Source organism: Melospiza melodia, chromosome 4 (assembly GCF_035770615.1).
Source record: "Melospiza melodia melodia isolate bMelMel2 chromosome 4, bMelMel2.pri, whole genome shotgun sequence".
NCBI classification, from domain to species: domain Eukaryota; kingdom Metazoa; phylum Chordata; class Aves; order Passeriformes; family Passerellidae; genus Melospiza; species Melospiza melodia.
Genome location: NC_086197.1, coordinates 20907934 through 20925960, shown reverse-complemented (window position 1 = coordinate 20925960; position 18027 = coordinate 20907934). Strand labels below are relative to the sequence as shown.

General features: G+C 40.2%; 1 protein-coding gene across 2 annotated transcripts in view; it reads left to right on the top strand.

The window, feature by feature from the left end:
• The window catches only part of ITPR2 (inositol 1,4,5-trisphosphate receptor type 2), a 243686-nt gene that overhangs the window by 152318 nt on the left and 73341 nt on the right, over positions 1-18027 (top strand). For both annotated transcript variants that reach the window (XM_063154180.1, XM_063154179.1), the window contains 4 exons: positions 13414-13522; positions 15071-15258; positions 16365-16548; positions 17142-17398. In XM_063154180.1, the coding sequence (XP_063010250.1) occupies positions 13414-13522; positions 15071-15258; positions 16365-16548; positions 17142-17398 (738 nt within the window). The remainder of the gene's footprint in view (positions 1-13413; positions 13523-15070; positions 15259-16364; positions 16549-17141; positions 17399-18027) is intronic.

Sequence of the window (18027 nt, the reverse complement as noted above, 5' to 3'; positions counted from 1 at the left end):
GGAGGAAGAAAAAAGATGGAGGACAGCAAAGAAGGAGAGACAAAATCCAGATCCTCTCCTGGTCTCCTGCATCATCCCTTCTGCACTATATAAATCTGTCAGGCTTTTGGCTGAGTCTCAGCAGCTCATGGTGCCACAGTTAGAATGCTAATGCTTGCTTCTACTTATGAGGAGTTTTAGGCCAGAGAGGGACATTAAGTATGTAGGTGGAGGCATCAAGTGACACTCAGTCCTTTGTAGTAAAAAAAGCCATTTCATCATCAAGTGGACCCACAGGGAGACAGAAAGGCACTAATATGTATAGGAAACCAATTTATGAAACAAAGCCTTTGCAAAGTGGTAATTAATTAAAGGAACTAAATAATGGTGACGTTCTGGTCAGTGTTATTTAGGGCTAAATGAGGGATCTGGTGTTCATAGGCTGTCATCAGAGCTGAGAAGGCTGATGCTGTGGCTGTCTCTGCCGTGCAGAGACATTCTTTGGTGCCTTTGGACTTTGTTAGTACAAACCAGAAGAGTTTTCTGTGGGAGTGAGAAGGAGAATTTGGAGTCACCTGGCTGAGCAAGTGAGTGTGTGTCCCCAGCTCCACACCAGCAGAATGTCTCCCTGGGGAAGGGAGCCTGGAGCTTCTCTCTAAGAAACTGCCTTCTGTTCAAAAGCTGAAGTGTTTCTACCATTGTTTTTTTGTATAAACTAGTAGTATTTTGCTAAGAATATTTATCAGATAGACAAAATGCAGATCTTCTTCACGTTAGGATCTTGGTAATGTGTTTTCTTGCTATGGGAGTTCTCTGTTTAGCCTGTTGGAGTCAGGGTTCCAGCTGATATTTTGGATCGCTGTCATGCTTTCCATGTCTCCTCATCAGAGATTTAATAAAAACTCTTTTCCTCTTGAACTTACATTGGGTTGCACTGGATTTTGGATCCAATACAAATAGACTTGGTACACTTCATGTTCTCTTTTAAACACATGTGAATTGCTAAAGAGGGTCAAACCAGAGGATTAAGAGTGTTTCTTGCTGTGTGGCCATCACCAGATGCTTCAGAAGGTCTAAGAACCCCCACTGCAGGCAGACTTCAAGTTTTCTATTCTTCCTGAAATCTTGGGATAATCCTTAACAGTAAGATCATAAATCTGTGGGCCCTAAAGCAAGAGATTTTGTCTTCTTTCCCATAGTTGTTTTTTTAACATTTGCTATTGTAACTGGTTTAACTTGTCTATAGAAATGCCCAAATCCTTTTCTGAGTCTTGCTGAATTCTTGGCCTTGGTGACTTCCCATGGCCATCTAATTATGTGTGGGCTAACAATTCCTTCTTTATCACTTTTTCATTGATCCTCTTCACATTTCACTGGGGGATACTTTTTGAGTGGGAGAAGAGACAGGAATTCCCAACCTCCAATCTCCACCCCATAGAAGCTTTGCTATGTTTTTGCTGTGTTTTTTTCTGAGGTCAGCAATCTCAATCTGTAATACCAGAGTTTTTCCACAACTTTGTGTGCTCCCAGCACTTCTCTGACCCTTCTAGGAAATGACAACCTGTTGAAAACACAGCTCTTAGATGAAACTGTGTCGCTGATCCAACTTAGAGCACTAATTTTGTCTGTATTATTTCTCACCCTACTCCATGTTTTCACAAGATGTTTTGCTGCATTCAGAGCAGAGGATTTTACCAATAATCAGAATAGCCTAAGCAGCCAGTTTTGTAGCCTCTAAAACTGTTGCTGGGGGTTTTTTTGTGTTCATTAAAAGCACTGACTTGGTGCCATGCCTGTGCAGTTTAATTCCCAGTTACTGGAACTGTAAAATTCTTCTTGGTTTTCATAATGCTGTTGAGCCCTGATGTTGGGATGTTATGTGGCATTTATCAAAGAGATGTCAGGAATGGGAATATCAGCACCCTTGAAACACAGAAGAAAAAAATTGCTGTTCCAGGACTTCCAGAGCAGGTTTCCTGCTGGCTCCCAGTCAATCTGTGCTGTACTTAACACCTCTAAAGAAGCCCATGACATTGTATTTCCATAGCTACATGCTGTGCGTGTAGGAACATTCCAGTGATAATATATTTCTCCTTGGAAGCAATAGACATTTAGGCATTATAATGGCAACAGCTTCATAATAAATATATGCTAAAATCTGGTATGATGAAACAGCTAATGCACGTGTGCTGCAGTCTTATCTGGGACATAAATAACTCCACAATTTTAGCAAATATTAAATATAAAGGGGCAATTTGATATTATGGGTGAACAGCTTGCGTATTAAATTTTCTATAAATAGGAATCTGTCTGTTAGAAGTGGGAATTTGAAAAGCTGAGACAGGCTCATGAAAATGTGACTTCATCTCCCCCTTGTCTGTACCTTTGAACAGCTGATTTAATTTCAAGCAAATTTTGGTCATTTTTTCAATTAGTTATAGAGTGGCTTCAATGTTTCAGGTTTTCTTCTGTGTAACATAGAAGATAACTTTTTCCCGATCTTGGGAAATCTGGCATTTAGAAATTGTTGTTGCTCCTGAAATAAGATGACACCTAAAAAACTATTGGGCTCTGATGTGACAGCCAAATATCTCTGACAGTTATTAAAAACAAAATGGTGCTCTCTTAATACAACGTCTCAGTTTCATGCAGCAACTTTGGCTAATAGAAGTGGTTTATGAACCTTCTGCTGCAGTGCTGCACAAAGTCAGAATTATTTCCATGGCAGTCTTCAAAGGATGTTATTGGATTTATTTGTTTCAACTGATGAAATTTTAGACTCCAAGAGTGAAAAGCTAATATTGTCCTCTAATTTAAAAGGGAGGATTGTGAACTGCTTTGGAAGAAGAGAGGTTTTTCCTAGCAAAAGTTGCCTTCAAAACTCAGAATGTCTATCAGTTGTTTGGAAGAGAAGCTCTGTCATAGAAAGTTCAGATACGCCAGGAAAGACCATCACCATGTGCCAGGAAAGCTCCATCACCAAGTCACTGTAGGTTTGTGAATCAGTGGGTAAAGTCCAGGGTAATCCCTGAGTGAGCCTGGAGAGGCTTATCCTGCTCACTTAAGAATGACATTAATGGGAGGTGGGGTAGCCTGGCCTTGCCCAGGCTCTGAGCCAGGATCTGGTTCCCCATTCCTGGGGAATAAACCTCCCAAAGGCCTTTTTCCAGCCTCCTGAGGAGCTCAGCACCAGGGATGTGGCAGAGCCCAGCTGTTCTCTGTGGCAGCCCAGCCTTTGCCAGGGCAGGAACAAGAGCTCAGGTGCTGAATGACATTGTTTTAGTCACAAGATGATCCAGTTCTCACACTTGATCAAGGGGTCCTTTCCTTCTGGTGAGGCTTTACCTCCTAATCCTGCATTGCCATCATTTCTTAGCTACTTGGGAGTGGATTTGCTGTTTGAGGAAGAGGAGGTGTGGCTCCTTGTGGTGACAGCCAAGTGTTAACAGCTATGTCCTTGCTGAGAGTCAGCAGCAAGGACCTGACAAAAATCAGCAAATCTACCAGAGGAGTTGCTTAATATTTATTTGGTATTTGCCATATCTGGCAGTCAATGTCCATCCACATATTTTAGGGTTTTTTTCCTTTTCTTTCTCTTTTTTTTTTATGACACTGTGGCTCTGGCCGCACAGGTTTCACATTTCCAAGTACTATTCCTAGGACCAGGAGCAGTAGAAATTAGCATAGTGGTGGGGTGATTGGTTTTGTTCTGGACTTTTTATTCAATGTAGATTGGAATTCTCATACAAGCACAAAATTTTAGGTGCTGGACTTCCGGTGCCAGTTTTTATCCTGATACCATCCTGAAAAGGATTATACAGTTCGGAGAGTTGACATGAATAGAAAATTCCCGACCAAATTTACTGGAAATTTATCCAAGCTGCTGCTACTACTACTACTTTTTTTTTTTTTTTTTTTTTTTTTTAAACTGGAGAACATGAATTATAAATATTTTCAAATTATCCCTGTCAAAATGGATAGCTAATAAAGCGCTTGACTTGTAGTGTTTTCTAACTTTGCTCTACTTTTCTGTTTGTCTGAAATGCCACCTAATTTCACAGATGTAGTGAAAGCAGGGCAGGAGCTGGCTTTGTTCCAGGTGGGAATTGTTCTCCTCTGCTTAGAAAAGGAGGGGGATGCTTTGTTTTCCCTGCTGTGCTGTGCAGCACAGAGCGAAGGGACAATCTGCCCATCACTGCAGTCACCACTTAGGACATCTCCTGCTGTATCCTTACCACACCCACATTATTTTTTGGAGCAGATTTGTGCTGGTTTTCCAGCAAGGTGGATGCTAAGACAATGTTTCCACACACCACTGATAATGATTTAAATATTTCTGCTGCCCTGAACCTCTGCAAGGTTGGTTCCCTTCTGTTCCTGGTTTGCTGTGTGGATGGAAGCTGCTGGAATATGTTTTGACCAGCTGTTTTCCTTTGCACTAGCCACAAGTATATTTGGAGGCTGACACAAACACATATACACACCTGGTTTTTTTCCTCTTAATGCCTGAAATCCAGGAAATCAGCAACAATTTGGTGTCTGTTTCCATCTAAGAATGCAAGAAGCGTTTCCCAGAAGTGTCAGGTGTGTTGATCATTTTGTCAGGCTGGCTCTCAGGGCACTCTGGATACAGGGTTGCTGATCATTGTCCAAAGCACATCTTTAAATCATGGAAAGACAGAATGTGGCAGTTCCGTGTGTTGAATACAGTGGTGTTCTGAGGTGAGTGGCACTGAAGGAAAAAATGGTCACTTTTGACTCAGTCTTGGGATTGTTTTGAGACACTTCATAAGCCCCTTGATTATTTTGCAAGGATGCTGAAAATTAGTTTCTTTTCTAATCACTTTTTTTAAAAAGTAATACAGACATATAGAGCACTTCTAACTGAATAATTCATATTACTGTGAACATTTCTGTTGGTTGAAGAAAGTGGCACAGGACATGTTTTAATGTCATGTACACAGTAAAACTAGAAACTGTTAAGAACCAATGAGAAGTACTCATTTAGTATTATATTAGTACTACCCAAAAATCATGTCAAATCCAAAGAAAAGCCTATAACCTGGGTTGCAAAATAATTCTGATTTCTAACCTGGTTTAGAAAGTGCATAGGTTCCTTCAAAGGTAAGCAGTGACCTAAGTACAAATTCTGAATTTTTGAAGTGTCATCAACAGTCTTCAGGGTGACCTCACTGTGCCCTTCCAGTGCCTGAAGGGAGCCCACAGAAAAGATGGAGAGAGACTCTTGACAAGGGCCTGGAATGACAGGACAGGGGGCAATGGCTTCACACTGACAGAGAGCAGGGTTAGATTGGATATGAGGAAGAAATTCTCCCCTGTGAGGGTGCTGAGGCCCTGGCACAGGGTGCCCAGAGCAGCTGTGGCTGCCCCTGGATCCCTGGCAGTGTCCAAGGCCAGGCTGGATGGGGCTCTGAGCAAGCAGGGATAGTGGAAGCTGTTCCTGCCCATAGCAGGGGGTGGGACTGGATGATCTTTAAGGTCCCTTTCAACCCAAACCGGGCTATCATTCTATGATTTTGTGATCATGTTAGTATCATTTATTAGTAGTCAAGGAAGAAGTTAAGAAGTCAGTGGAACTGGTGGTGGGTAAAAATGAGCAGAAAACTGAAATACAGAAGTGCCTCCTGACCTTGAAAGCTCTGAGCCAACAGGTGAAGATTCTGCTCTATCTGATCCAAACCAGGGCAGGCACTGCATCTGCTGAGCATCCCTTAGCTAGTAAATCAGGTGTCTGTAATGCTCTGGCTTTGAAGTTCAACCTAATAGCAATATGGCAAAAGAGAATAATGTCATGAAATTGGTGTTTGGCCACTTCTATTATTTTCCATTGCTGCCTGTTACAAATTGCTCATAAAACGTCAGAGCACGGTAGTGCTCATAAGTATGCATCTGGAAATTAAGTGTCTGTTTTGGTAAATATTCACATTAGGGCACTTAGGGGTAATTTTTTTTTTCTTGCAGAGTATGAGGAGTTCCACAGAGAAATCCTGTTAAAAAATAATGGGATTTGTGTGCATAACTCCCTGTGCATCACTTTGAAAGTTTACCCCCTGCAGCATAAGAGTTAGATAATTTTAGTCTTTGAAAATTGTGCTTCTCAGATCTGGTCTTTTCCTACAGTCTTTTATTGATGGTGCACTCATAAATGCTTCTGAATAATTGTGATCAAATCTTATATTGTTTTCCTTCTGTGGTGGAGAACTTGAGTTATTGTGTATCTCAGTGCTTTGTCTTGTACTGGAGGAAGTCTGAAAGGAAAAATTACAGAGGTGCAAACATGACCTGGTTTGTAAGTGCACAGTTTATATGCAAAAGTGACAGATATAAACAATAATATTTGCCCACAGCAAAGACTTGTTATCTCTATATATAAATACATATATACATATCTAGAGATCTGATATTTGAGAAAAAAAACCCATTCAGCAGCTACTAATACTTTATGGCCTAATAGAAAAATTATATAATTACAAAATCAGAGTGTGTTTTTCAAAGTGTTTTCTTCTCAGTCTAAGTATAAACGTCCCAATGCTGTGGTTTTCACTAACCCAAACAATTTTTCTCTCCTGCTATATTCCTAGTGGAGCCACTTTTTAGAGTTACTGCCAAAAAAATCTTTCTCTTAATATGATGCTTTCCTGAGTTTCTTCAGGGTGCAAAATTGGACAGTTATCAGGCAAAACCTGTGGGTTTTTTGTGATGTATCCCGTATTCTTTTCCCTATCCATATTGAAAATGGACTGGCAATAGCAGTTATTTTGCAATAGTTTGGCACTTAAGCTTCCAGCTTTCTATGGAACCTAGAACTGCAAAGGAAAGAAGAATTAAAAGACTGCTTGAAAAATGAACTCCTTTTTAGAGCAACTATAGTTTGGTTTTAAAGAAGGTTGTACTCAGTTGTTTTTTTTATCTGAGCCTGTCAATGCATCTCTGCATTAGTTACAGTCTCAAGTTTATCAGTTAGTATTTGTGATGCAGGAAATTTGTATGGAGAGAAGTCGGATTCCTCCCAGTTTTGTGTAGGATTGAACAATGGCACATTTGAAATGTGGGATGTCTCTGCCTAATGAGAGACAGCTGAGAGGTGTGGGTGGCCAGCTCTGTTCTCCTAAGAGAACTGTGTCATGAAGTCTGGTGCATATTTTGGGTTGTTTTTTCTTTTTAAACTTGGATAAAACACTTTTGCCTGGCAAAGTGCATGTCTGCTCCTTCTCCTACTTAAGTTGCTGGCAAATCTCCCGTTGATTTTAGTGGAAGCAGAACTGGACACCAGCTGGACCCAACTTCATATTTGAAAGTGCTTTTTTCCCTGGTGTGAATAAACGCCCCAGTGTGCAAATAACTGTGCTGTTGGGTGTCATATTTTATTGGTGAAAATATATGACTTTCAACTATCAGTTGGCTATGAAAACATCTTGTTGCAAAAAGATCAAAACCAAGAAAAAGCTCACTCTGTGTAAAAGCAAACAAACAACTCCCCAAAACAAACAACTTCTCCCAATTTGTGAGCCCCCTGGAAGCTGCTGGCATCATGAAAACAGAAATTTTCCACTTTGTGGACATAATAGGAGTCAAGACTTGGGGGCTGTCTTCCAAGCCCGTGCTTGTGCAACTCCATGCGTGTGGTAGCCGTGGCCTCAGCTGATCCCTTTTGGAGACGGGGAGATTTCTGTGTCATCTTGCATTTCAAGAGCAGGTTGTATCATAATTTAAAGACTTTTAAAACCAATTGTGGTATCTCCACAGAAACCACTTGCACAAAACTCCTTCTCCCACCATGTTTTGTCTCCAAGAGAAATAAGGGAACAAAATGGGTGAAAAGAAACAACAACATAAGCAACAACCAAAAAAATCATCCTGAAGTGGGCACTCAGACTAAGTAGACTAGAAATTTCATTTATAAATAATGACAAGAAACATGTAGAAGTAGGTGTCTTTTAAACAGCCTTCATAGAAAGCCTCATCTATATTTACTACAGGAAAAGGTAGCATGATGTCTTCATAGATTATGTGAGATGACATATTTTTTTCACCCAGCTTGTTCTCCTAATATAGACCACAAGATCTTCAAATAGTTTCTGTCTGAGAAGCCACCTAGTCGTGGTTTAGTAACTGCCAGCAGTACAGACTATCACACCTCTTCTTAAGCTGTTCCAATAGCTAAATGCCACTACTGTTATATAAAATAAAAATAAAATTCATAACCCACAAACTGAATAACCCAGCTGCCTCTACCTCTTTTCTAGCTGAATTTCCCCATTTTCAGCTTCTCACCACTATGTCTTGCACCTTTTATCTTTAGACTGAAGTCATCCATTATATCAGATTTCTTATGTAGATAGTCAGAAACAGAGTTCATGCTTAGACTGATAAACTCAGTAGATTGAATGCCTTGAATTTCTGATGAAAAGATTTGTTTTATTCTCTAATCACTCTTGTGGAGCTTCTCTAAACCTGATCCAATTTGTCAGCATTCTTGAACTGTGGACACTAACTTGTTATGTGGTATTATTGCTACAGTAATGTGCTCCTGCATGTGAATAAGTGAGAGAGTCTCACAAATCCCACATAACAGCTCTTGTTACCCTTTGCAGAATTGTGGGATTTGGGGAGTTGTCATTGCACTGATTTTTCTCTTGGGCTTTTCATTCTTCCCCAAAGTCATGACCTCCTAGAACAGAATCCTCCATTTTTTTGGTGGGTTCTCCATTTTATTGTTAATAAGACATACAGAGGTTTGGACATAATGACACTCATATTGTTTACTTCTAGTCAGTTTTATAAATGATGCCTAAATTGTTAGCAGTGACTTGACCTTATCCCCTCTTTTTTGTGTGTGTGTCCTTTCCAAACACAATTAATAATTATTTTCTGTATGATTTAATTTCATTAAGAAAAGCCCCAAATGAGGCACACAATACATACTTCATGAGTTTGCCCATTAGAAGCCCATATATTTGTTTATGATTTCTTGCTTTAAATTGCACATTGAATTCTATCAGGCACTGAGTTGTTAAGCCACTTGATAACTATCCTTCTGGGCTTACTTAATCAAAAATTTTGCCTTACAGCATTGTGTCACACTGCAAAGTTTATCAAACTTTACCAGAATGACATTTTTATTTTTAGCAAAAGCAGAAGATAATCTTCAGAAGTTTCAGAAGGTCTGTTTTGGCAAACCTGTATTGAGGCAATTATTACAACATGATGCCAACATTAAAACTGCCATCAATATATAGTAACTTCCTTTAATTTTGTGTTAATGGAATGCAAAATCAGCCATTCCTTTGCCTCTCCTAGAACTGACATCAAACTCATGGCAGGGAGCTGGATATCATTAAAAAGAGTAAGTGCTCCCCGGTACTTTTGGAAAAGTATCATTCCATGTGAGACGTCTCAGAGTTCTCTGAGATTTTGTGTCTCTTCCAAACTTTCTGAAAATCTCTATTAGTAGACCAGAGATCCTCAACAGCTCCTCTTTTATACTTGGCTGCAAGTTATTAAAATATGAGGATTTAATAAGCCTAGTTTTCATACCTCTTCCTGGATTAATGCTGAAATATGCTCGCAGCATCATCCACTGTATCACTGGTTGGATGTAGCTGCCTTTTCTGTGTAATCACTGATAATCTGAGCATTTCCACTTCATTAATTTAATACAGATTAAGAACCAGAAGAGATCATCAGACCCTCTTGTTCAGCCTCCAGAATGTTGTATGTATAATTCCAACTCCTTAAGCAGTGTGCAGAGTTATATAAGGCAGGATAGATAAGTTTTGGTGGTGTAATAGGGAGAGCTGGTGCTGATGCAGGTATCCATGGTAAGCCTTAGGTACCTCTCTCAGCCTTTACTTCCTGGCACATCCTCATGTGGAACCAGCCTTTTGCAGGCCCAGAGAGGGCAAGTGAATAAACCATTGTATTAAGGCATTTAAATCAAGTTTAAAGACCAACGAGCATAATGAAATACGGACTGAGAAAATGGAATTTGTTTGTGTCTACATGTTCCTACTAGAATAATTATTCCCTATTGGAAACTTTTGCCTGTCAATCCCCAGCTATTTAAAACTGCAACAACAATATCCAGTTGTTGCTTTCTTGTGTCCTCAGTCTTTATCCTAGCTTTTGTTAGGGACAATGCAGTGGTATTCATCAGCAACAATAAGACTGTTATGTTTCATTGTGTTTTTTCCAAAGCTATACAATGTTCTATCCATTATGGAAGGATTGCAGTCAGCTGAGTGATGTTTACATGACACTTCCATACCCTAATAAGAGGTATAAAAGTGTATTGTAGCCAGCAGGGGAGAGTTTCAGTATGGAAGACCAGGACTTTTACCTCATATAGAAACGTAATCAGGGAAGATAGCGCTGCACTGCTTAGTGTGCTTTTATTTTTGGCCTCTGCTTTAGTGGCACAAGTGTGTGTAGTAGCTGCAGCAAACTGCTTATTCATGCTGCTGCTGTGATTGTTTGCTTTTGGGCAGTATTAATTTTGTGGCTGTGCTAAGTTAGGAGCCCATTCCCAGGGACATCAATGGCGTGGCTGTCTGGCTGGTCCTGGCAGCGACCGGACGAGCTCGTCCGTGTGATGGGGCTGTTCTTGCCTGTGTTTGCTGGCATTCCCATAAAAGCATTCCCACACACCTATGCCAGCAGGATCAGCACTTCTTCTAGAAGCTGGGTCTTTCCAGCTTTTTCTAGGATGGTGCCTCACAGTCACATGCTGGAGGTGATGGGTGTTTCTGATACATTCCTTGGGCGTTTCTCTGTGCATTCCTCAGCCCCGGTTCGTGTGGCTGGGCCCTTCTGCTCTTTGTAGTGGCAGCTCATTTCACAAGACTCATGGAAGTCATATGGCTGCCTGAGGTCATCACAGAGGAGATGAGGATCCCGAGTTTGCAAATGTGTGGGTTGAGCCTGGGGTGCGTTTCTGACACAGCTGTCAGGCAAAGCAGAGGTTCCACCACATTTCTGCTTTTCAAACACGGCATCCTTGACTCTTGTCACTTCAGCTTCTGGGAACTATAACTATTGTCTGGATTCATGGGAGGTTGGGAGAGAGCAGGAATCCTAATAATTAAGACTTCTTGGAAGAAGAAATTAAATCTGCTCCTTAGTTTGGGTATGGGTGGAGCAGGATTCCTTCCCCTTTCTGTAGCCAGCTGGAGAAACATCTTCATATCGCCTGGTGTCTTTGAAGGTAACAAGGCAGGAGGAAGATCTGAGATGTGCTGGTAGTTAGTATTCAGACCCCAGTGCTAAATCACTCAGTTTATTAGTCAAAAGCTATTTTATGGTTTTAAACATTCTTCTTGATAAAATAAGGGCTGTTCTGGTTGAACAATAAAGCTCGTGACCACAGGTAGTATTCTTAACTATCTATAGATGGCTTTTGGTGTTTCTTCCCATGACTGCTCTGTGACTGTTTATATAATTTACCATTAGTCATCAGCAGGCTGCAGAGGTTGCTGGTTGAGGAGGTTGACTCAAACTGAGTGGTTGTGCTATGGCAAATGCCAGCCTTTCCGTTGAAAAGATCATGTCTCAAGACATGATCCATTCTGGATTGGGTCCTCGTTGGGAGTTAGGAAGGATTTCTGCTCTGTGAACCCATTTGTGTGACTGTTTTATGATTCTGTGATATATATGCCTGCGAAAGCTTGAAAAGGGGCTTTAGCCTTTTTCTCAGTCCATGTTTATCAGTTCTGGTGGGAACTCTTTTCCCATCATTAATATATTTTTCTTCTTCAGGAGATGAGGAAAATGAGGTTCACTTTGCTGTGAGACACTGGATTTTGGTCCCAGCTAAAGACAGGATGTTGAGCAGGAGGAGCTGGTGCTCTTACCCTTCTTAAAATTGCTTATGAGCTTGGTTACTGTACTTGTCCATTACTGTACCACTCCAGGTTAAACCCCATCACAACCAGGCTGGTTAGGAATCTGTGTGAGGTCCTCAGAGACTTCTGGTTCTTTGCCTTGCTCTGTCATGCAGAGCACACTGGATTAATCTGACCTGGAAAATCCACCCAGGAAACTCCCTGTAGGTGATGCTTCTTATTTTTCTTGCAGCTATTATATTTGTAGCTTTTGATATTTTACTGTAGGCCTTGTACTTTCCTTGGCTGTATGAGGGAATTCTGTACAGACTGTTCGGACTATTTTATCAAGGAAAGCATCAGAATGGGAGAGCTAGGAAAGAATGGCTGGTTAATATTGTCAGGCAGCACACAAAGTCCTGCATTTTGGCACTTTTTTCAGGTGGACAAGGCTATTGTCTTCAAGGTCCATGAAGCAGTGAAGCCCCTCTGTGGTGTGTGGTTGCCACTGGAAATATTGCCAAGTTAACAGGGAAGTGGGAGTGAGAGTGTCTGGGACTTGCTTTCCTGCTGCCTGCTGTCTGTGGCGGCCACAGAGATGTTTTGATTGAAAACTTGACTGCTGCACTAATGTGCAGGCACTGGCAAGCTGCTGAATGCTGAGAATGCTTCTAGTGCACATATTTTTCAGAATTTTTTTCATTAAAACCAGCAGTTTAGTAAAAGTAGGGGAAAAAATGTTCAATTTTAATGCCAAACACTTGAAGCAACCATTTTCCCCCTTCTGTGTTGGGCATTGGAGATCTTACTTATTCCTCTTTCTGAAATCTGAGGTTACACATACGCCTACAATGGTTGTGTCACCTTCTGCCTCTGTAAAACTGAGTGTTGACTGCAGGTGTTCTGTGGAGACTGAAGGCAAAATAAAAATGCCAAGTAATTGGTACCCCTGACTCTCAATCCAGGGTGTCTTGTGGTGCAGAACATAAGTGAAATAAAAGGGAAGATCTTCAGAGAGCTGCATGCAAATTTTGACTGGTTGTGGTTTTGGAAGTCAAGGAACAAGGCAATACAGAGAATGCTTTTTAAGCTGTTCTATCAAATGTCATATCTCTGTTTTAATATTTTATGTGATGTGGCTTCTTTCAGATGATCAGCTGGATTATCTGAGATCAGAGAAAAGGGAGTGGTACCACTCAGCTTCAGAAAATAGGAAGAAAGTGCTGCCATGGCAGGGTAGGGCACAGACACACTGACTGCAGAGCACTGGCTATTTGTGGAGCTTGTTTCAATATACACATCTCACAGATAGCCAGTCAGAATTACTGAAGTGGAGGTGTTTTATTTATAATCAATAAGTTTAAAACAAACTTCAAAAAAGTTTATACAACACTATTTTAGAATTTTCCCCCTGGGATTTGTTAGATAAGACTGTTAGATATTTGTTTTCTGGACAACTTTCCTGTTTGTGTGCTTACTAATTATAATGGAAAGACCTACTAAAAATTATGTATCTGTGTAAAACAGCTTGCTTTTCGAACAAAGGAAATTGGCCATAACTCTCATTTCTTCTATTTTTATTTTTCTCTTAAAGGGCAACACTTTAAGGAAAATCCTCCTGTATCGGTACTTTAAAGGGGAATATGGAAGTGGTATGAATGGGCCCCTGTCTGCCAGCTACAGCAAAACTGCACAAGTGGGAGGTAAATCAACACACATCATTTAAAGAGAGCAAAATTAGCAGCACCATTTTTTCTAATAGGCACATTGGACATGCTCCAGGCATTCAGTTGGTAAATAAATCAAACGTGTTCTGTAAGCACTTAGGTAGTATCAGACTCTTCTATTTTTAAGTTGCTCACACTTGTCTCAGATGGTGCATTTGGAGGTACCAAAGCAGGTACCAGGAAATCACCATCCAGAAATTCAGTGAAGCAGAAAACTTTTGGAGAGATGATGTTGTTTCTGGAAATTAAAGAATTTTTTGACATTCCAGATCCTTTATTGATACATGAAAAATATCTAAAGAAAAGCTTTTCAAAAATACTTAGACAACAGAACAGATTTTTCTGAGAGGTTGTAGAATGTGTCAGTTCTTGTTACAACTTTACTGGACAAGACTCTGATAAACCTGTCCTATCTTCCTGTTTCAGTAGATGATCTCTGTAGGTCCATTATAAGCTAATTTTTTGTATCATTCTACTGTAGAAGCCACAGGAAGTTACTGCAGGGTGATTTCTAGGAAAACCCATAATAATGGATGTCATAGGAAATGAGGCTGGAGCTAGGTATGGAGCCAGGTCAGAACTGCATTTTGCATTTTCGGTGCACACTGAAAGCGTGCCCAGATTTGTCAACTTTTGCAGATGTTACCCAGCTGTTCCTTCTTTACTATTACAATATAGACTCTGAAAATCTTTGCAGTCTTAACATTCTGTGTGCCAAATTTTGCTCTCTAACAAATAAGAGACTGCAGTTTTACTATTTTTTTTAGTTCTCTCTAAAAAGTGTGTGTGTGTATGGCATCATCACAAAGTCTGAAGCATTTTAATCAGTTTAATCAAAGTAGTACTGGCTGATTAAAGCAGTACTGTATTTTTACTAATGAAGTAGGCACAGTTACATCTTTAGAGAAGTAAGTATAGCAGGAAAGATGATCATCTGTGATAATAAAAGGTGGTTGATTTAATGAGCTAATACAATTTAGCAAAATTTCTTCAACCCACACCTTTAATTTGGATTAACTTGGGTCTGTGTTCTTAAAAAAAGCATCATAATGGTGATGGTAATGATGATGATCTGGAAGGTGGCAAAAGCATTTGGCTGGAAGGTCAGGCCCATAACCAGGGTGGATTTACCAGGACACAGTTTTATTGTAGATTAGGCCTGAGATTGAAGAGCAGATTTAAAAAGGATCTCCGAGCAATGACCTACTCACAGTTTTGTGCATGCAGCAGTGGAATTAAAAAAGGGGTCAGTGAACAAATCAATGTCCTTTCCATCTTATTTATTGTCTGAATATCCTGACAGAACAATGACTTAGGGATTTGTTTTATTTCTTATTCTTAGAGCCCAACATTGCAGTTTCATACAAAAATCTTGTTTTTATCAAAGGGGACTTTGCCCGACAGAATTTCAAAACTAAATTTATTACATTGCTATTGTGTGCTTTATCACTACTAATAGGTTCATTTTCATATATGTGTGTGAAGCAAACACGAATGGTATTTGTGTATTTGTCTAATTTGCAGGTGGATTTTCAGGACAAGATGCAGATAAGTCTGGGGTGACTATGTTTGATATCCAGTGCCTCCTGGACAAAGAAGGTGCCTCAGAGCTGGTCATAGATGTGATAGTGAACACCAGAAATGACAGGATTTTCTCCGAGGGCATTCTGCTGGGTATTGCGCTGCTTGAAGGTGGAAATACGCAAACACAGGTACTTGTTTAATCTGCTTATTCACATATTGATTCTCAGGTGCATGTGGTCTGGAGACAAATAAAGAGAACCTTTTTGCTGTGAGTTCTCTGAGAAGTTTGTCACTGGAATATATACCACTGTAATACAAATGTAAATATGCCCTATTACTATGCAGTAGCTCTTTGGGAGAAGGAAAGGTTTTTCAGCTCTCCCTCTCTGTGTAGCACTGTGCTGCTTTTAATCTGGTCACTGCCATGTGAGCATTATCTCCAGTTATTTTATGTCAGTCTTCGTAAAATTAAAAATTATATCTAAAAATTATAATACTTCTAAGTTTATGAAAGCACATTATTTTCTAGAAACCTTCAGAAACATTTATCAAAATCTCCAAAGAGAAAAAAACTTGGTCATTTGAGAAGACTGGTATTCCAGTTGATAGAAGATATTTGCTTTTAACTATGGTTTCTAGGTGTTTTTCTATGTATTTGCTTTGAACTATGGTTTCTAGATGTTGTCACCCAGATTTAGCCAAATCAGATGTTTGAGGAAAGAGAGAGAATTAGTATGAGGAGGGAAGAACGAGAGAATTGGGATTGTTTGCAAATTGTTTCAAATGGTCCTCAGCCTGCTTGACTGTTATACTAAGGGACTGGAATTAATAACATAAAATAATATTTAATAATAAATTCTGTCTATAGCTCAAAAAATTAATATAATCCAAGCTATAATATTGCATATTTGATGTTCCATGCTTTCTCTTGTTGTTACATAATAAGTCACTTTTCACTGTTATTTGTAGATGGAATATAATGACTAGTAAGTCTGGAGAAATGGAGAGTGTCACAAAGTAATTTAACTTCAGGTACAATATTGTGACATTTAAAAGACTGCAAATAGCACAGTTCACCATTTTACCCTAATTTTAAAATATTATCATCAGTCTTTGTTACCAGCCTTGTATATCACTTTGTGAAAGAACTGGTCAGGCAGTGGCCAACATTTGTTCTGTGTAAGTGAAATAATTATTCATCATTTGTTTCACAAAAAAAAAAAAAAAAAAAAGTGTATTTTTTTAATTTCTTCCTCCTTAGAAGATTGATATCTAAAGACTTCTTTTTTTGCAGTATTCGACTTACCAGCAACTAAAGGAGCAGAAGAAGTCAGAAAGGTTCTTTAAAGTGCTGTATGATCGCATGAAAGCTGCTCAGCAGGAGATCAGATCCACAGTGACAGTGAACACTATTGATTTGGGGAGCAAAAAGAAGGAGGATGACAGTGACCTCACCATATCTGTTCCCAAAAAGAGAGGTAAGGAGGCATCCCTGGGAGAGAGGGGAGCAGGGCTTTATATTGACACTGCATGTGCCGCACCACTGGTGCTCTGCTGAGTTGATCAATAAGCTTTAATATTAATCATTGCCAATTTGCATATTTTGCCTGTTTTTCTCTGAATTACAGTCCATCTCAGGTTGGCCACAAGGAATTAGCTTTAATGAAATCGGTGAAGCTCTGCCAGTTTGCATCAATAAAAGATATTGAGCTGTATTTTTAGAGGAGCAAAAGCAGAGGCTGCTGCTATTGGGGATATTTCACAAGAGCAGGCTCAGGAACTGATTTCCCACCCTGTGGTCTTCCCATTGTTCTCATCATTTATTGTATATGGGAGAGAAATAGTAGGGCTTTTTGTGTTAATGTTCTATTTCACTCTGGCTTGTGGTTTATTTGGAACGTGCTATCCCTGCATGAATGTTGCTTTGATATTCTTTGTGAGTTGCCTAGAGGTCTTTGAAGAGTTAGACACCAACAAAGGAAAAGTTGCATTCATTATTATTGTTTTCTTATTGTTTAATCAAATGGGGAGAAAGACTTTCAAAAATGAAGGAAAATTATCTTCTTTTCAGTTAAGGATTCAACTCTGCATCTGAAGGAGGGAATGAAAGGACAGTTAACAGAAGCATCCTCTGCAACCTCCAAGGCTTACTCTGTGTACAGAAGAGAAATGGACCCAGAAATAGACCTGATGGGCTCAGCGGCAGATGCTGCAAATGCAGAAGAGAAGTCTGCAGAAGAAGCAATCATGAGCCCTGCCATTGCAATCATGCAGCCAATACTGAGGTTTCTTCAGCTGCTGTGTGAGAACCACAACCGAGAGCTCCAGGTAAAGTGTTTTGAGCTGAGCTTTTATAGGGGTGATGTTAGAGGGGCTGCAGCTTCATAAGGGGAGAAAAACACACTTGTGCCTGGCCCCTGTGACAGAATAGGGCTGTCTGAAATGTTGGGTCCAAGGGATAAAAGAACCCTTTCCAAGAACCATTTGGGTTCTGTGTTGGAGGAGTGCATGTTTATATCCTCAGAATTGCTTGGGGATCTCAGCACAGCCTCGTGGAACTGAGCAGGGTCTAAATGTCCCTGTTAGTAAGGTTCCTGTGCATAGTTGGTAATTACTTACCACAGATTTGAAGAGCACAGAAGTTTGTGGGTACTGCCCCTTTCCCAGAGTATCACAGCTGAAGGCTTTAAGATGCTCTGTGTGTCCCTGCTGTCAGTTCTTTTGGTAGAAATTACTGTCCCCATAGCAACCTCTGCAAAATGTATTTTCTGCCAATATACATCAGTGCCGTGGCCAGGAGTGGTTCCTCCGCTTCCAGCTGTGGTTGGGGTGGTTTGAGCTGAGCTCCACAATGTGCCACCAGACCTGCTTGGCTGTGGGGCAACAGCTTCCAAGAGAAGGGCTGTGATGGGTGACTGGGAGGAGGTCTGCAGGATGTATAAAAGACATTTAAGGCC